General features: G+C 45.5%; 1 protein-coding gene across 1 annotated transcript in view; it reads right to left on the reverse strand.

The window, feature by feature from the left end:
- Window positions 1–4,877: 4,877 nt before the first annotated feature.
- The window catches only part of LOC138504107 (aminopeptidase N-like), a 268,498-nt gene continuing 252,291 nt past the window's right edge, over window positions 4,878–21,084 (reverse strand). Inside the window, exon 20 of the mRNA XM_069624318.1 lies at window positions 4,878–5,955. Coding sequence (XP_069480419.1) covers window positions 5,806–5,955 — 150 coding nt within the window. The 3' untranslated portion in view covers window positions 4,878–5,805. The remainder of the gene's footprint in view (window positions 5,956–21,084) is intronic.

Raw genomic sequence — 21,084 nt, forward strand, 5'->3', positions numbered from 1 at the left:
CTGTGCACGTGTACCCACCCGTCTGTGGAAGGTGTGCAAACATATGTCAGAAATGCTTGTGACGATGAGAAAGCGGCCAAGAATAGCAGGGGCGCACTAGCTATCCATGGAGCTTATGAGGGGACTCTGGATGCCCCCACCCACCTCAATATTTATGTTTTTAATAAAGGGTCCAAACAGTGTATTTTACAGCACATTGTCCAAGGAAATGGGGAACAGCCATAACTTGTAGTGTTACCGAATCTCAGCAAAAGTCACACCACCTGCTGAGCTACCTTTCCAGCTAGGCGCCTCGCCTGGCAGCTACATTTCCTGCTTTGCACCTCACGGCTGAACGCTTAAGTTCCACAGATTTCCGCGTCGAGGGCCTGATTTACAAAGCGTTTTCCAATGGGATTGCACCATTGAAAAACGCTCTTCTAAATTAGGCCCTCGTGTCAATTCCCTGACACTATCACGGTGCCACCGAGAGTGCACTTCCTGTCGCTTAACAAAGTGTGGTGTTAAATCGCCAGCAACGCTGAGCATTGACTTCATTCTAGTCGTGGGCTTTGCGACTGTGCTTCCAATCGAAGAAGGCACTACATTATGAATATATGAACAGTCGGCGTAACTTGCGTGTGTCCTAGGACGTGACTTGTAGAAGCACACTTTTGTGAATCGGCTGCTGTGTTTCCAGAAATGGCCTAAGAAATAAGAACAAAGATGTGCGGGTTGCAGGTTTCAATCCCAGCAGTGCAGACTCAGCCCTTCATCTTCCTGAGACAACATGCCATTGACGAAATCTTTCCCTTCAGAAAAGAACGCGGCACCAATCCTGGCAAACTACACAGGGCTATTGCAAAACAGAAAGGTGATGGCTGGAAGGTTTTGAATTAATCATAACCACGGGCAAAGCTCTGGGCAACCCTCCAGACCATCGTTTTTCAGCCTGCCAAGCCATTACAGAAGGGGAAAAACCATATGCAAATCAGGCTTAGTCCTACCCCAAAAGGGGCAGTCCAGCCCGAACTGCTAGGTCACATCCCTTCTGCACGAGACCACAAGCATCCCCAGACATGTTTCAGCCTTGTTGGGCGTCATCAGTGAGGAGTAGCTTGGGTCTCTAGGCCCGGCAGACTCGGGACCCACGTCTGGGCATACCCGTCCCACTCGGGGTGACTTTTGCAAAACAGAAAGGTGATGGCTGGAAGGTTTTGAATTAATCATAACCACGGGCAAAGCTCTGGGCAACCCTCCAGACCATCGTTTTTCAGCCTGCCAAGCCATTACAGAAGGGGAAAAACCATATGCAAATCAGGCTTAGTCCTACCCCAAAAGGGGCAGTCCAGCCCGAACTGCTAGGTCACATCCCTTCTGCACGAGACCACAAGCATCCCCAGACATGTTTCAGCCTTGTTGGGCGTCATCAGTGAGGAGTAGCTTGGGTCTCTAGGCCCGGCAGACTCGGGACCCACGTCTGGGCATACCCGTCCCACTCGGGGTGACTTTTGCAAAACAGAAAGGTGATGGCTGGAAGGTTTTGAATTAATCATAACCACGGGCAAAGCTCTGGGCAACCCTCCAGACCATCGTTTTTCAGCCTGCCAAGCCATTACAGAAGGGGAAAAACCATATGAAATCAGGCTTAGTCCTACCCCAAAAGGGGCAGTCCAGCCCGAACTGCTAGGTCACATCCCTTCTGCACGAGACCACAAGCATCCCCAGACATGTTTCAGCCTTGTTGGGCGTCATCAGTGAGGAGTAGCTTGGGTCTCTAGGCCCGGCAGACTCGGGACCCACGTCTGGGCATACCCGTCCCACTCGGGGTGACTTTTGCAAAACAGAAAGGTGATGGCTGGAAGGTTTTGAATTAATCATAACCACGGGCAAAGCTCTGGGCAACCCTCCAGACCATCGTTTTTCAGCCTGCCAAGCCATTACAGAAGGGGAAAAACCATATGCAAATCAGGCTTAGTCCTACCCCAAAAGGGGCAGTCCAGCCCGAACTGCTAGGTCACATCCCTTCTGCACGAGACCACAAGCATCCCCAGACATGTTTCAGCCTTGTTGGGCGTCATCAGTGAGGAGTAGCTTGGGTCTCTAGGCCCGGCAGACTCGGGACCCACGTCTGGGCATACCCGTCCCACTCGGGGTGACTTTTGCAAAACAGAAAGGTGATGGCTGGAAGGTTTTGAATTAATCATAACCACGGGCAAAGCTCTGGGCAACCCTCCAGACCATCGTTTTTCAGCCTGCCAAGCCATTACAGAAGGGGAAAAACCATATGCAAATCAGGCTTAGTCCTACCCCAAAAGGGGCAGTCCAGCCCGAACTGCTAGGTCACATCCCTTCTGCACGAGACCACAAGCATCCCCAGACATGTTTCAGCCTTGTTGGGCGTCATCAGTGAGGAGTAGCTTGGGTCTCTAGGCCCGGCAGACTCGGGACCCACGTCTGGGCATACCCGTCCCACTCGGGGTGACTTTTGCAAAACAGAAAGGTGATGGCTGGAAGGTTTTGAATTAATCATAACCACGGGCAAAGCTCTGGGCAACCCTCCAGACCATCGTTTTTCAGCCTGCCAAGCCATTACAGAAGGGGAAAAACCATATGCAAATCAGGCTTAGTCCTACCCCAAAAGGGGCAGTCCAGCCCGAACTGCTAGGTCACATCCCTTCTGCACGAGACCACAAGCATCCCCAGACATGTTTCAGCCTTGTTGGGCGTCATCAGTGAGGAGTAGCTTGGGTCTCTAGGCCCGGCAGACTCGGGACCCACGTCTGGGCATACCCGTCCCACTCGGGGTGACTTTTGCAAAACAGAAAGGTGATGGCTGGAAGGTTTTGAATTAATCATAACCACGGGCAAAGCTCTGGGCAACCCTCCAGACCATCGTTTTTCAGCCTGCCAAGCCATTACAGAAGGGGAAAAACCATATGCAAATCAGGCTTAGTCCTACCCCAAAAGGGGCAGTCCAGCCCGAACTGCTAGGTCACATCCCTTCTGCACGAGACCACAAGCATCCCCAGACATGTTTCAGCCTTGTTGGGCGTCATCAGTGAGGAGTAGCTTGGGTCTCTAGGCCCGGCAGACTCGGGACCCACGTCTGGGCATACCCGTCCCACTCGGGGTGACTTTTGCAAAACAGAAAGGTGATGGCTGGAAGGTTTTGAATTAATCATAACCACGGGCAAAGCTCTGGGCAACCCTCCAGACACAGGGCTAGACACACGTTGAAATGCGACAAGAGGCATGTTCCTATGCCCGCTGGATGGTGCCATTGCACAAGGCTGCGCTGCAACCTCACAAGTGTGCGCCCGCCAAAACATCCCAGCGGCAAATCGGCCTGCGCCGAAACGAGGTGTACCGTTTAGTTCTGTAAATGTATCTGAAACGTAAGCACTTTGCGCCATCTGCTGGACAGTACCATAACTATCTCTTCTATTCTATTCTATGTTCTTCGGTAGTATGGCTTTGACTTCAGCGCCCGTGCCAACCAAAGAGGGTAGGACTTAAGGGCAGTCTAGTGCAAACGTGAAGTAAGCCGTTTTGCCTTGCACTAGCCAGCTGGTCAAAGTAAGTAGAAACACAAAAGCATTAACCTCTCTACTTGCACGCCAAAACTTTTAGAGTGATGTTCGTTTTAAACACAGCCTCGCATGGAGATTGCTGTTTCCCATAATGACATGTATATTACAATGCTTGAAGCGTGCATACTTGCCGGTCTTAGAATGTTCTGCTTTTAGGTTTTTTCTCTGAGGCACCAAGGCCTGGTGCTAATGACCCATTCCCATAGTCCGAAGCTTCTACTGAAGGTATGTATTTCTGCAACTTAGGCCGGCACCAGAGAGGGTTAATGAGTCTTATTGCTATATTAAATATTACAGCCCGCAGCTGCTGGCGATACAGGATCGTATGACCTCAGAAGCCTGACTTACGGCCCGACCAAAGAGCAGGCTACAGGCTACTAGGCCAAGTCAGGTCCCGAGCAAAGAGCAGGCTACAGGCTACTAGCCAAGCCAGGTCCCGATCAAAGAGCGGGCTACAGGCTACTTGGCCAAGCCAGGTCCCGACCAAAGACCAGGCTATAGGCTACTAGGCCAAGCCAGGTACCGACCAAAGAGTGGGCTTCAGGCTACTATGCTAAGCCAAGTTCAATGCGTCGGGTCCGAATTTGCAAGGGCATAGAAGAGAACACAAACACAATCCTTCGTGGGTGGTAGCAGCCCGCAGCCAGGCATTAGGCCTTTTTGTGGTTTCCACACTCTGGTGGCAACGTGGTAAGAGGGTGTGGTTTCTGCTTCAGTCATGCAGCCGGGCAGGGGCGTTGCTAGGGGGGGCTAAGGTGGCTATAGCCCCTGATCTTTTGGTTGTAGCCCCGGATAGAATCTCAGGAGCTACAGCCAAAAGACTAGCTAGCCCCCAGTCCCGACAGTTCCGACATCAGCGTAGCCCCGGGTCTTTTCCAGACCTAGCAACTCCCCTGCAGCCGGGCACAGGCGAGGAGGGGGAGAAGGGAACTGGGTGGGACATGGTGTCGGCAAGGAGGTGATGAGGGCCAGGCAGGAGGCTGGAGCAGCGGCGGCGGCGGATGCTGGGAGGCGTGGGGACACCTTTAAGCAAGCAAAGGGAAATGAGTGACACCCTGAGTGGAGAACGGGATCTATGGCTCCCCTGGCGAATATTACACAAAAGCCCTCGTTGCTGATTGGATTGGCAGGATTCTAGGACTCCACTCCGGGTCTTAATTTGGGGTCGTTACTGAAAAGCTGTATTTAAATAACTTCGGCCTTGGCTTTCATGAGTTGCGAATGACCCTTTTTCTGAATGAAAGGAGCTTTTTCCTCTGAGGGGGTACATTGGTATAAGCACACAGGTGAATCCGTTTACTTTTGGAATTTTTTAATGATAATATGCACTAAGCAATCACGAAAGAAAGACACCTTTATTAGAAGGGAACACATTTTTGTACAAGCTTTTAGGACAACAAAGGTCTCTGCGCAGGGCATTCGCCATAAAACTGAAGCAGGCTCTTCCCTCACACAGAAGAGACCTCGGACATGCGCAGGGTGTGAATACATAGCAGATTACGAGGGGATCAGTTCAAGCATCCAACACAAAAAATTATTCAAAATGGCCGACTACAGTTCCTCCCATGAGCACCTTGGTGGCAATATGAAGCATGCAGAACAGGACTAAACCATACCTTCCAAGCTGCACCCGCCATGCAAGCATGTGGACACGCACTGAGCGAGGATTCATCAGGAGTGAATGGCCTCTGCCCCTTGAGCTTCCTGTTTCCCTGAAGTAAGCACTCATCAATAGCTACCACTAGCCGAGAGGAGCGTGCACAATGTACTCGCATGGACACAAGACAATACCATGCTCCATGAGTTCGATACTATGCTCCATGGGTTCGGTAACCGGGTTGGCAAACTCATCCCTTTGCAAACCCCTTTCCTCCAGGTCTTAAATTGAGTAACAATGCACTGGGTAATAAGTGACAATGATTATTAAAGCACTTAGAATCTGGAAGAATCGGTCATAAAGCACCACATAAATAAAATGATTTGTATCACCATCAGGACCTCTAGCAGCATTTTTCATTTGGAAACATTTGGCAATAGGGTAAGTGCCCCATAAATTCATAAAGTAAGAAAAAAGTCACTGTTCCCCAGACCGTTGATAGAATGAATCCTTTCGGTGCCGCCACCGGACAGTTAGACCACACCGAGCTTAAAAAGAAATGGCTGAGCCTGAAACCCAGCCTGAGTCTGGATTGGCTGCATCTTTGCAATGCATTGTAGCGCTTCCGGCAGAACTTCATGCTTCAGCTTCCAGCCACTGCCGCACCTGCTCTCTGTTCTCTTTGACCCATTTGATGTTGGCTTTGGTCTTCTCCAGTGCCTGCTCCAGTGCCCGGGCACCCGAACCAAACCCAATGCCTTCATTGGCCTTTTTAAAGTCTTCCAACTACAAAAAAAGAGAGAAGATGGTGAAAGATGTAAGGGGAAAAAGTGGATTCATGGCGCTGCAGAATCGAGCTCCCCATGCCACAAATGTTATCAGCTGTTGGTAGCCACCCCCCCCCCCCCCCCCCATCCACAGGATATTGACTAGTCTAGGGTTAGGCAAACTGCGACTGGTCTAGTTTGGCATACAAGATACACGATCAGTCAACCGTGGCTATACTGGCTAGTGCTGATGGGAGTTGTAGTCCATAATGTCTGAAGAGCCAGAGATGGCCTATGTCAAGCCTAGGATAATGATATGATATGATATATGTGATTTATAACGCCTCTGTACACAAGTGTTTCTAGGCAGACATGGTATCCGAACGAGCAATCCAGCAAAGCAGTGGGAAACCTATGAACAGACACTTCTATCCCAGACTGGTACAGCTCTCCAGGCGATTGTTGCTGTTGTGTTCACAACTTCACGCAGAATCAAAGTGTTATGCCAGTGCTTCTTTAAGTACCTATTTCGCCCAGATTCCTATAATGGTCTAATTTTCTTAGAAATGGTATGCAAGGGACCACCAACATTCGCACATATGAGCTGTTGGCTCCCCTGCAGGCAATTTTTTTAAACCTTCACAAGCCGAAGGGGAGAAAACAAACTCGCTTTTCCTCTTTCATTTCCCCCTCCATCTTTTGAAAAAGTACACGCTGCCTGCAAATAAGCTTTGCAGTCAGCGTTTACGAATGGATTCCTATGGAATCCCCCTGGTTTTGACCTGGTTCAAAATAGAGGTGGAATCTATAGGACTCCCTGCATGAAAATCAGGGCGATGCACTTATGAGGGGAGGGGGACTGTCCGACTGCAGGGTGGAGATCTTATCTCTGCTCTGTGCCCCTCCTCATCACTGCTTAGAGAAGTTTTTCCCCTAAATTCTGGTGGTTGTCAGGGAATCCCACAGAAGACCCACAAGATGGACCAGCTATATGCCTCAGTTCTGGGCAATGGGTAGCCAGGATGGTGTTACAAGTGGGGCCTGAAGCTAATGTAGTTGGCCCCACCGCGTTGACATTAACATCTGGAAATGCCCACACAGTGCTGCTGAGTGGGCATTTACATATTTTGGGTGGGCCTTGCCCTCTCAGGCCCTACCCTGTCTCCGGTTGGCCTTCAACCATTGCCACTCTGGTCCTGAAATGGGTGCTTGGGCCAGCCTTTGAAATGAGTGGGCTGCATTTGCATGGGGAACGCCCCATGTGAATGGCTCTCGGCTGAGGTGGGTGCAGAGCCAAGCAGTGTTTATTGTGTTGTAATGGGTAGAATTTACTAGAAAGTGATAGGCTGCTGCCGAATAAAGCTTACGATTGTTTAGTAGCAGCTTCCTTATATGTAATATGACCCATGTGACTCGGTGCTAATGTATGCGAGAGAGAGAGAGAGCTGCAAGAGCTCTTGTGGGCATGTACTAGAGGGACCCTGGTGTCAAAGAGCTGCTCCATGATGCAGGAAATATCCCCTGAAGTATTCACTAATTCTATTTGGATGCCAGCCAATGTGTGGAAGCTATTTCCACCCATCCACATACTTCCCGTCACCCCTATGCTCCCCCATCTATCCTCACCAGAATGCCTGCTGCTTCTCCCATCATTCACATTATTTTTAAAACAGGCAGCACCTCTGATCCAGCCTTCACTAGCAAAGAGTTAACAACGATCTACTGAAGACTGGGAAATAGAGACAGGGAAAGTACTGAGAAGAGAAGCAGTATTAAGCACAGCAAGCTTGCCAATGGATCAGGAGTGTGCGTGTGTGTGCGTCCGTGTGCGCGGGGGTGTGCGTGCATGTGTGTGCCTATTTGGTGATCATTTTTCTTATTTTCCTACAACTTAGTTCTTGTTTGACACGATTGCATACTGATAAACAGATGCATTTCGGCAATTTCATTTGGAACATAATTCGAATTCGGACCAGAATCTGCTAAATTTCGCTGATCACCACTCACTTAGGCCAGGTAAAATGGCATCTGCAGTGGTTATGGAACTTGGGGGGGGGGCACATTCATACTAAGTGGAAAGGCCATCTGGTGGCAATCATGCTACTTTGGAGTGAGCCTCTTCTTTACCATTCCAATCACTTTGGACGGTGGCCATGTTTGTTTGGGATAGTCCCTACTTTTACCATGATCTAGGCACGGTGAGGGCTAAGCAGTTTCCATACAGCTCTTCTTCATCTGAAACAGTTCCTCACTTCAGACTCGTGTGCATAATTTGAGTCATGAAATGAGTGCCGGCAGACATTTACTTCAGTGACATTTAATTCCACTCATTACCAGTAACAATATATGTTCGAAGTAAGAGCACCCGTGGAAGCCCCGGCAAGTCCCGCTTAACCGCGGTATCCTGCTCCTGCTCTTGCTCCTCTGGATTCGTGGAATTGTTTAACGCACGAGGATTGAACTACCTATCCCACAAGGTGAACCATTTTGAAAAGAAGACAGAGTCTACAAAGAACTGATAGACATTATGCTTATTAAAAGCTAATAATTTGCTATTTCCTTTGCCTAGGCTTTGTTGGTGAGGTGTGGCTATATAACAGGGCAAGCGCGCGTTGCGCGCGCGCACCCGTGGAAGCCCCGGCAAGTCCCGCTTAACCGCTTTGCCGCGCTTGTCGCGGTTTCGCAGCTGCATTCTGTCCACACTTGCTTGTCACCATACATTATTCACAGTTTTGTACACCAGTGAATCTAAAACTGAACCTCAGTACATTTAAAATGAATCGAGGTATCAGCACCCTGAGAACTGGCATGCCAATGGTCACGTCTGCTCATCGCACCAACATTGATGGCTCCTTATTTAGCTCACCGCAATGCCTTGTAAAGAGATCCCGATTCAGTTCTACTCCCTCCTCGTGTAAAGCCAATTTGAAATCTAAACCAGAGATTCCCCTGAATATGGATATTCGATCCTTTTGACGGGAAGTCTGGCACCCAGATCATCAGCCTGCGGAACACACAAACCCCCCATTTGAGGCAAGCAAGCTGCAATCTGAAGTTATTGGTATGGATAGTCACCCACAAAAGGGTTCTGCGCAAGGGCAGCATGATGCTCATGATGTTGTGTGTGACATGATTCTACCTGTACACCCTATTGTGAGCTCCAAGACATTTAAAGCACAAACAGAGTCTGTGACCGCTGGTGTTCCGACTGTCACCTTTGCTGATGAAAATGTTTCTTTAACAGATAGCATCCTATTGAATAATGCATTAACCGGTACTGCTGCCAAATCTGTTATTGATCTAGACATGCTTGATACATCTCATGACTCAACTTATAATTGCAAGTCTGACAAATCAGCGATATCTAGTGACATGGCTGTAATTGACTTAGACACAAATGCATCTTGCTTCCCCACACAGACGCTGTCTGATAATTTATCAAAATCACCTATTTTGTTTACGAACATTAGTGCAGACTCAGTTGAGAAGTTATCGTTCATTGCGCCTACTCCACGCAAAATGGCAGTTAATCACCTCCCATCACTGGGAGTTCCTGATAAACAAACTGGTTTGACTGAGACTGCTTTAACTTCCATGAATATGGCTATTCAGTCTCTTGCTAAACTGTTTGAAGCTTTAGTTAACAAGGGCGATGTGCACTCACAGCAATTGAATCAGTTATTGGCCACTCATCTCGACATCATGAACAAATTGGAAATTTGAAGTGACAATAATATTTCAGCCACCAAGCTAAAAAAGACGGTGAGCTCTCAAACTGACGTTCTGTCTTCAGTTTCTCCTAAATCATTCCATGCAGTACCATTTATTTTGAATCCCATTATTGATTTGGCTCCAAATTCAAACAATTGTGTAGCACCGTGTGAGCAAGGAAAAAAAGGTAAAAAATCTAACTGTCCATTATTTGATGCTACTCATACAAATGTATTTGACATGTTTACGAAGCCAATTCAATTAAAGCAAGGTGTATCCAAGAAGTCGAAAAATATCAAGTCTGTAGCCAAGAACAGCTCCAACATTAAAACCTTTGTTAACAAACTTTCAATACCTTCTGATGCCACCAAAATTGCATCTAGTGCTATTACTAAAAAATATCTGAAGCAATTACAGATTAGGAAGACCACGAACTCTTTAGAGAAGAGTAAGCTTGTGGAATCGTATAGTCCTTTGAATTCCTTGGTAAATGTAGCCATAGCTGCTGAAAATGCTCGCTCATCCAACCAAACCAATACATTGTCATGGCTGCAATCTAAAGCAGCACTAGAAGATCCAATCCTGTCTGACCGTCACAGAGAATTAAGGCAGGCAGTGGATGACTATATGGCCTCACAATTGCTGCCACAGAAGTCGCTTCTTCCAGACTCTCTATCCACGACTCATATACCTGAGTCATCCGATATTGACGTGAATACTGGCACAAAACACTCTGTCTCGGTGGCCGTGCCGAAAATACAATCAGCTGATTCCTTAATGAAAACTGGCTCCTCATCTTCTTCTAATAATACCAAGGTTGCACAGCAAGTGATGGCTCCTTGCGCAAACATTGAAGAATTGATTAAAACCACGCTATCCAAAATCTTGGCTTCCCAAACTGAACCGAACGGAAATGAAGTTAAATCTGCCTCTAAGCTAAATGCTAAAATATCAGCCCCTTGTAAAGTCGATACCCAGAAAAATGTTGCCCGTTCCTCCAAACGCCCGGCTGTGCACTCGCTATCTTTTAGATGTCGACCAGCACCGGCTCGGCAATATCACTTGAATCGAGCAGCTGTTCTATCTATATTTAGCGAGTTGCCGGAACTTGATGATATTGGATCTATTGACATTGTACAGGTGGAATTTACGGATCGAATAAATTGGGCAGTTGTGAATTTATGGATAAATTCTAGAGTGGTGGTTAATGCCATTTGGGCCGCAAAGACCCAGCTTTTCGACCTGGGATTTATAGTCTCAACAGGTTTGGAACCTATAGACTGCAATGTATTGGAAATCACTAAACCAAATATATATCAGCAATCGAATAGAAAGCAAAATGTTCGTATAGCTAAATGTCATTGCAACCATAAAGATTTGCAACGTTAGCATTTAAATGGACATGACACCACTTTCTCCTTGATTAGCTGGAATTCTAGAGGACATAAGCACTTAATGAACAACCAAGATATCTCATTACTAAATCACGATATTATTTTAATACAAGAATCCTGGTTGCTACGTGCTCCAACATGGGATAATCATAATATCGTACACTCTCCAGCTGTTAAGGGGAAATTAGGTCGTCCTACCTCTGGCTTACTAACGGCTGTTAGGCTGAGTTCTGCCTTAAAAATCCAATCATGGTTTTCTCCAAATTCCCATTTACAAATGACCAGATTGACTGGACACCGTATGCATTGCGCACTTATTAACGTATACTGGAATCCTCTGAGTATCTCAGACGATGACTTTTTGGACTCTATGCATAAGGCGCTTGATCTTATTATACTTGATTGCCAAGTGGATACCATCATCATAGCTGGAGATTTTAATCTCCATTGTCTGGGTCCTAAGTATAAATCTGACATGGGTCGTCTTGACAAATGGTTGAGTCTTGCGAACTCCAGAAATTTATTCATGTTAAATGGCTCGACTGCTATGGATATTCCTCCCAGACCAACATGGCACAGTGCAACTAGCGAGGCGATAATTGATTACATCTATGTCAATCCCATCATGTTAAGTAAAGTAAAAACATTTCAAGTTATTGACATGGACGCTAGCGACCATAACATGCTTAAAATGACCTGGGTCTGCCATCAAAATGAGACTCAAGAATCTTTGCAATATCTAAGAGATTCTATTTTTGTAAACACAGCCAGGAATAGGTTAACCTGGTCGCAAGAATCCTTAGAAGCATTTAGAGCTTGTTATGAGGCTCAATTAAAGTGCCAGAATTATAGCGAAAGATGCTCACCTGTACTTTATCATGATCTAATGCAGTTGTTCCAGCACAATTCCACCTTACATAATCGAAAACAAACTCCACATCTACATATATTCGATCACGAATTGAAAGCGATGAAATCGAGAATTCGTGTTGAAAAAAGAGAGGCCTATAAACTCCCTCGTGACGAGAGAGCAACGACACTCACTCAAATCAAAACAAGATATACGAATTGGGTGAGAGGTAGGCAGGCTAAATTGTACCAAAATGACGGGAGTACCATGTTAAGGACTCTAGCCAGTAAGAATTCGGCAGAATCATGGAGATTAATTAATCAAGCCACAGCAGGACATCAAGTCTCCATTCAGACAAACGATGTGAATCAAGACACATGGGTTCAGTTTTATTCTAACCTTTAAGCGCCATCATCCGATACTCTAAAGACTGTTAAACCTTTGCATCATTTGATGTTTGATCTCAAATTTGATAGGGAGGACATATTATTTTCCATCAACCAAGCTAGTTGCTCAAGAGCTCCAGGTCCAGACGGGTTGTCAAATATGCATCTTAAACAACATCCGACAATCTGGGCCGATGTACTACATGCAATGTTTATTAATATTATTGACACGCAGCAAATACCTCACACTTGGAAGCAAGCCATTGTTGTACCCATTTATAAGAAAGGTGATCGGTCCAATCCGGCCAGCTATAGACCGATCTCACTATTAGATGTGCCTGGGAAAATCTTCTGCCGCCTAATATTGAGAGATTTGAATATTTGGTCTAAGAACAACTTCAAAAGGGATCCCTTTCAATCAGGATTCATTAGTGGGTTGGGCACACTTCCCAATATTATAACCATTAACATGTTAAAGAATCAGTATGCAGAGCGGAAGCAATCATTATATTGCGCTTTTATTGACTTCCGTTCTGCATTTGACTCAGTAAATCGTGACTTTTTGTTTCAAAAACTAAATCTGCTGGGCTGCCCTATTTCATTATTAGCCTTGATAATTCACCTCCATACTGACACCACTATGCGCATTAGATTAACTATGGAATGTCTTTTGTCCTCACCGTTTAATACATATATGGGTCTTAAGCAAGGCTGTATATTGGCGTCCTTCTTGTTTAATTTATTTATTTTAGAAATGGGTAAATCTTTTAGGCAAGTCATATCTGATGCTCCTGAGCTGGGGGGACAGCGCATAGCGTGGCTTTTGTACACTGACGACCTGGTTTTAATTTCCCAGACCCCTAGTGGTCTCCAAAATTTACTGGGTGCCCTTACGACTTATGTGAAGAATAATCATTTAATTGTGAACTTTGACAAATCACAAATTATGATTTGTAAATCACATCGCAAAAACAAAACATTTAATTACCCATGGTCGATTTGTAATGTGCTATTGAAAACTGTAACGGAGTATAAATATTTGGGGCTTATGGTGCCGAATACAAGAATTGATTATCTGTATCAGACTAACTTGCAGGTCAAACTCTCAAATTTGATCTCGCAAGCTAAAATTTTGCATTATAGATATGGTAAATTTACGCTGAAGCACATCCTACTTTTTAATGAACAAAAGGTAGTACCAATGTTGATCAATGCGGCGGAATCAAAGTTGCACCCTAGTGATGAAATGTGGAACAAACTAGAAGCCTGTTACTGGAGAAAAGTATTACATCTTCTGAATTGTACACCCATGCCTATTTTACGGTTTGAGTTGGGATTGAACTCTCTAGCATCTAGAGTCAAGTGGCGAATGTGTGCTTTTTTTCGCAAATGTTTATTGGTGTTGGAAAGTAACAACATTTTGAGTACGGTGGCTCACTATCTAACTAAATCGAAACATCCCTTCCCACTCAGATGGCGAAACCAGGTATTGACTATTTTGTCTGATGCGGACATAACTATGACGCTCTTGCTTGAAAGACCAGCACAGGCCAAAATTAAGTTTAATCATTATGCCTGGATACTAAATTCTGAAATCTGTATGAAATTTAAAGACTTCACTAGAGATAACTTTGGTCATAAAAAGCTCGGCCAAGTGGCAAATTATTTGTTGAAATGTCCTGCACCAGCTATAAGAAATAACTTCCTACGCTTTAGATTAAATCTGTATTTAACTAGAGAAGTGCTTACTAGGTGGCATATGATTCCTCATAATTTGAATTATTGTCGCTTCTGCGAGTTGTATACAGAAAAGGAGACCTTGCAACATCTAATCATCTCCTGTATCAATTTGCAAGAGTTATGAACCAAACATTTTGCTCATGTACTAAATCTGTATAAACAATATGATGAAAATCAGATTTGGAATTTACTTTTAGCTGGAACTAAGTTCTCCATAATCAAAGCAATAGTTCATTTCCTTGATGCAATTTTACCTTCTGAAATCAATATGTAATCATTCATTGTTACCAATTTTAAAGCGAATAGAACTAATTGTACATCTGAGAAATGAGATTGTATAGTTAACTTTCTTAATTTATTTGTATTGTTGGTTCTCTTTTATTATTCATTTTAATGATTTTCTCTTGTATTTTTATTTCATTTGTTATTACTTCTCGTTTTTGAAAAGTTGATTAAACTCAGCTGTATCAAAAAAAAAAAAAAAAAAGTAAGAGCATTAAGCAGTCTGGTTATGCAGCCAGAGTAGAAGTTCAGTTTCCTCACTGTTTGTAACAAGGCAAGTGTTTGTGGCAGGCTTTTTTGTCCCCTGACTGAAAGAATTGGGCAAGAGCAAGACAGAGCTGTGCACATAGGCCCATGTCCTAAACCACCGCCCCTGCGCAGTGGGTAGCCCAGCAGTCTCCATACTTTAGCAGGCTCACAGAAAGAGCTATTTGCTGAAGCCCGCCACAGGCTCACACCCAAGGATGAGTGCAATCCAAATATGTATATATATCTTGTGGATTACAGACATTTCTCAGTTAGGGTATGTATTGTGACAAATTAAATAAGCACAGAGCCCAATTCGCATTACTTGCTCAGAAGGGTTTAATTGTAGAATCACTATCACAGCCATATTTCAAATATCACACTCTGTGGTCATTCCTATGCTCCTAAAACACTGTTTGCCTTTATGCAAATCGCCATGACTCAATCCCTCCTGCAGGTGCTGCTCAACCTGGGCTCGGAATAGGCCCCTCAGCCCCACCCACACCCCTCTGTCCACACACCACGCACAAAGCACGGGGCGGGGGAGGGGTCCAGGTTACATTTCGCCCATTTCAGCACGGCCTGCAATGCTGCTTCATTAATCACTTCAATGCCTGTAATACAGAATGTTACATGACTGAATACCTGAAGTGCTCCCATCATTGCTTCCTGTCCCAGGGACGTCATTTGGGGGTCGCCAGGAGTACCCCTGTGGTCTCCACTGCTACCCATAACATTTTCTTTTAAAGAAATTGTAAAAAGTGCATTTTTTTTTTACATTGAAACTCCTGGGCCATGGCTAGTGCCATGTGGCTCTGTTTCTGGAGTGGCTAGAATTTATGTTGAGGTCTCTTAAAAAAACAAAAACAGGGGGCTCCACAAGTATAAGTGACCCTAAATAAGAACCAATAGGAATAACAAACAATTTGTCCTTCTAGAATTCTATACAATAATTTCTAGACTTATTAAAGGGATGAAAGATCAAGTTCTATGACTTCCTATGATGTCACTTTGGGGTGGGTCATTTGACATCACTTCCTGTGATGTCATCAGAGGTCAAGGGTCATGTGATATCACGTCCGCTACCCCTAGCATTTTGGTGAAATGACGTCCCTGTCCCGTCCTTTCATGCATTTGTGCGCATTGCATAGTACTGGAAATCTTTCTACAGCCAATCAGTGCCTGTGTCACTGTGTGGCTCAAACCCATGTCTAACTCCTCAAAGTGCTCATAAGACTGTCTTTTCAGTTGCAAATTGTGGAGTGCTGCTATTTAAAACAAACTTCTCACAATAACCCACAACCCATGCAACTCTTGAGCCCCCATGCATCCAACATGACATTGTGTAGTAACTTACAATTGTCCAAAACTGACTTGAAAATACAACCCAATTACTGCAACACTTTAGGACATTCACACTTCCTCCCTTTCACAAAACCTCTGGCCCACATAGCAGGAGTAACATCCGCCCATGCTGTCACAAAACATTCTCCCCCCACTGCATCCTTCCCTTTTTGTGTTTGTAGCATCTATTTTTCACTTTCTCATCCTCTTATTTTCCCCTTGCTTATTTTCTTGGCGGGATCACAGTACCACACTTCATGGACTTCATGGACTTGCCTAGGTTCTATGAAACCTCTTCCTGTGGTGAATTGGTGCAGTATAAAAGCATGACTATTGCCCCTTAATGTGTTCAAATATACAGGGGCTGCGTCTGAAGTCCATGCCTAGTGGCCACTTGATGTGATAAAATACACAGTGGCCATGGCCAATGGACATGGTTACTGTCCAGCTAGTGTTGTAAAATACATACTGGGCATGGCTGAAGACCTTGACCACTGGTCGTAACTGGTTAGTGTTGTGATGTAATTTGTGATGTCACCAGTGATGTCATCAAATATACAGTGGACACAGCTGAGGCCATGGCCACTGCCGATGGCCAAAAGCCATGGCTAGTGGCCCCTTAATGTGTTAAAATAAACAAAAGGCATGGCCGAAGTCCGTAGCAGCTGACCATAGGCAAAGGCCATGGCTAATGGCTCCTTAAGCGCTAAGGACGAGTATGCTCGTCCTTTTTTTGAATAGACTTGATTAAACCTCACTCACCAGTGTTAAAACATACAGTGGGCACAGCTAAAGGCCGTGGCCACTGGTCATAACCAATTAGTGTTGTGATGCAATTTGTGATCTCACCAGTGATGGCATAGATGATGGAATTAGTGATGTCATCATGGATACTATCTATGATGTCCTCATTGTGGTCAAAGGCTGTGCAACAGGGGTGCTAGGTTAAGTTGTTTTTTTCACTGAATTTCAGGGTTTATTGCGATACATTCTCACCCTGCAACTAAAGTTTTTTCCTTGAATTTTGAAGTTTTTTTTGCAATGTATTTTTCACCTTAATGTCCCTGCAACTAAAGTTTTTTCAGTGAATTTCAAGGGGACTTTTTGGTAGGCGATCCGCTGCAATTCTCTAGGGGCACGGTATAAGGCAGGGTTGCCCGCAGTCGCCCCTACTTTTTGCAACTGTGGTGTAGCCATTGGCGGCATGCCTTCGGAAGTACCACCCCAAGTGCTGACTTAATTCAGGAGGTGGTCGCAGCCTGTTGTTGCTATTTGCGGAAAAAATTATTCTCTACCTCAAAAACCCAGAAGTTAATTGGAGTCTATTGACGGAGGAGGTGGAAACTTTTGGGGCAGTCTCGGGACACGGCATAAGTTGGGCTGTGTCGGTTCTGTTTCCGTTGAATGAAAATACAATGGAACCCCAGATTGTGCACTCATATAGGTGGGAGCAAAGGTTCCGTCAGTATTTGGGCATAGAGATTAGTAGGTCCCGGGATAAGTTGTTGGGAGAGAACCACTTGGCATAATTGCAGGTGCTTCATATGAAAATTGACAGTGGGGCGCCGTCGATGCTGGGTCGTGTTACGATAGTGGTAGTTCCAAAACTGTTAAATGTGTTTCAGAATGTTCCTGTGTGACCAGGAATGGTTTTATTTTCAGAATTGCGGCGGCTGAAGATTCGTTTAACGTGGCACACTAAACACTCCCTGATTGAATGGGATACACTGAGCAAACCCTATGCGGATGGGAGATTGGGGCTCCTGATATGGAGTTGTACTTCCTAGTGGCGCAGCTCCACATTGTTATGTACTGCATGCCATGGGCCGCTTTCTATCCTCATGTACGAATTGAGTCTTGCTCGGTCTGTCCCTATTCAATTCAAAGTGCGCGGTGTCATTGAAGGTTCACAACAGGTGCAAGTTTGACCCGGTTGAGTGCACTATTCATTCATGGAGGATATAATATGATCGGTTATTTATAACGCGCTTCATACGCAGAGGGTTCTAAGCGCAGACCAGGGTATCAAACGTGTGTTGTTCCATGTCATCTTGCTTCCAAGGCGAGCACGTTGCCACACAGCTATCCTCCTAAGCATTTGGAGGAGGGTACTAAAGCGCCTGATTCTGGTGGTTCCTTATGCCCCTACGCTCAGTTTATGGAACATAGAAATGCTGCACCCATCTTGTGATGAGGCACTAATTAGAGAAGGGGAAGGACTAGGCATTAGATAAATGTTTGATACGTATCCAGAGGGAGTATTTGTGAGCCAAGATCAATTTGTTGAGAAGGAGGGTTGGGGCCTCCGGCAGGAGCTCCAGTATCATGTCATGAGGGAGGCATTTAAAGCGTGGTCCCAATCCTTCCCTCAGGAGCGGGTGACGACGCAGCTGTTGTTATACCTTATCAGTTTGCTCATGCAAAATGCCCCAAAGGTAGCTCTGGGTAGTCGGGCCAAATGGGAAGCAGATGTGGGGACTGCGATTTTTGACATGCAATGGGCAGTCATGTTTCAATGTATGCATACCGAAGCTGTTGACACTAGACACCAACTAATTCAGCTCAAAAACCTCCACCGACTGTATGTGACCTCTACGCGCCTTCGGGTGTTTGACTCCACTAACGATGGGCTCTCCCCTCGGTGCCGAGTGGAGTCTGTGGATTTAATCCACATGCTGTGGACATGTCCTCATATTCACGACTACTGCAAGGGAGCGACAGCTATGTTTACAAAGATGTTCAGCCAGGAGGTCCCTTGTGAGTTTCTATGCTGCATGTTCGGTTGGCCTGGCGAAAGGGTCCCGCAAGTTATTGACTACTGGTATGATATTAGCGTGATGCTGGCTGGTGAACTGGAATGGTCCTGCTCCCCCCACGCCCACGGTATGGTAGGCGGATGTTACTTGGTTTGGGGACATGGATCTCGAGTATTTTGCATTGACAGCAGCCATTAACCAACCTAGTAATATTTGGGGCCCCCTCTCGTGTTTCCTGAGCACTCAGTAGTGGTAGGGGCCGACATTATACATTTCTCTGATGGGGCAACAGAATACGGGTTGGTTGGGGGGAAGCTGTAAAGGCTATACTGCAAGGTATGTTTGGTCGAGCTGTATCGTGTCGATGTACCTTTGGTGGAAAGGTCCTGTGTACTGCCTAATGGAGCAGCCTTGTAAGCAGCACAGCGCAACTGTATTATGCTATGTTTGATTGCACCTGTTATGAGATGTAAACCTTAATAAACAACGTTTTAAAAATATATAATAAAAAAACAAATCCCAGGGTTTTGTTATTCCATAGATTTTTTCTGCACCGCTGGCCAAGGCCCGTATTGGGGCATATTATATATATTTGTATTATTACATAAACAGAAAAGGGACATCCAGCTGGATAGTCAGGTTGCTAGACTAATTTTACTTGTTCATCTAATTCGGGTCTCATCAGTGATATTCTTTCCAGGCATTAGTAGGTCCTTAAAATTGATACAGATCTTTGAAAGATTTTACCAAGACGGCCAAGCGTTACTGTTAGAAAATTCCCATCACTTACAGACACATTGGTGCAGAGGTTTTTACCTCCAGAGAAAGTTTCCACATTCAATTGGTTGGCCAGGGACCGTTTAGGGTTTTGTAAATGTCATAAATGCAAAGTCTGTCAATATGCTGTTTCTCAATCAAAGTGTAAACTTCCTGTGGTTGATACGATTTACACCATTTGATCCTATGTTACTTGCAACACAGAGATTGTTGTATATGTTCTTGGATGCCAGTGCAACACACGGTATGTGCATAGCACAACTTGCAAACTGAAAATAAGGATCCGGCAGCGTATTCATGCCATTAAAACTGACTTTTTTTTTATCCCATCGCCAAACATTTTCATGAACATCATGGTGGAATACTGGATGGATTTTCGTTCGTGGTGTTAAAGGGATGGTCTAGTAAACATTTTTATTTAAAAAATAGATAGGCCACATAAAAAAAAAATACTAGCATCCTCCGTTTTAAAACTTCCTATGTAAAGTTTTGAGCTATTCAAGCTCAAAATTCGAAAAAGCAAACACAGGGGCGCAGCCATTTTGTGAAATGGAGCCCCTCCTGTGCTGGCTTTTGCTTTTGCGGCACTAATGAAGGAAAAGCCAGCCAGCTGTAGTAAACAAAGTCTACCGCTGGGTGTCTTTCCCTTCATTAGTGCCGGGACTCGGAGGACGTGGACCGGAGACCAGAGCAGGAAAGCTGCAGCTGAATCTCGGTAAGTGCTATTTATTTTTTTTTACAAAAAATAAGCACTAGCTGGAGGAGCCCGGAAAACGTAGAAATAAAACCGCAGCTTTAAGAACGTTGTATTTATGTTTGCGGTCGCTTTTGAAGCGACCGCAAACATAAATACAACGTTATTGTGTTGGAAAACGCTGCGATTTTTCTTTCCAAGTTTCTCAGGCTCCTCCGGCTCGGAGGAGCCTGAGAAACTTGGAAAGAAAACCGCAGCGTTTCCCAACACAACTGCGTGTGTTTCTGCCTGCTGTGGCTATCACAAAGTGAAAGCCACAGCAGGCAGAAACACACGCGGTTATGTTTACATGCAGCGTAGTGTTTCTACTTGCAGCTGATTTCCCATTTGGGGCTCTCGGGCTCCCCGTGGGGAGCCCGAGAGCCCCAAATGGGAAATGCTAAATGCTGCGTTGTCTGCCTAAATCTGCTTTCCCATTTGGGGCTCTCGGGCTCCCCGTGGGGAGCCCGAGAGCCCCAAATGGAAAAGCAGATTCAGGCAGACACAACGCGGCTGTTTTCCGCAATGCCGCGTTGTTTCTGCCGGAATCTGCTTTTCCATTTGGGGCTCTCGGGCTCCCCGTGGTGGAGCCCGAGAGACCCAAAGTGAATGCCACAGCAGGCAGAAACACACGCGGTTATCTTTACATGCCGCGTAGTGTTTCTACCTGCAGCTGATTTCCCATTCGGGGTTCTCGGGCTCCCCATGGGGAGCCCGAGAGCCCCAAATGGGAAATGCTAAATGCTGCGTTGTCTGCCTAAATCTGCTTTCCCATTTGGGGCTCTCGGGCTCCCCGGGAGCCCGAGAGCCCCAAATGGAAAAGCAGATTCAGGCAGAAACAACGCGGTTGTGTTGGAAAACGCTGCGGTTTTTCTTTCCAAGTTTCTCAGGCTCCTCCGAGCCGGAGGAGCCTGAGAAACTTGGAAAGA

The sequence above is a fragment of the Ambystoma mexicanum genome, chromosome 11, assembly GCF_040938575.1.
Source record: "Ambystoma mexicanum isolate Mex_15411 chromosome 11, UKY_AmexF1_1, whole genome shotgun sequence".
NCBI lineage: Eukaryota > Metazoa > Chordata > Amphibia > Caudata > Ambystomatidae > Ambystoma > Ambystoma mexicanum.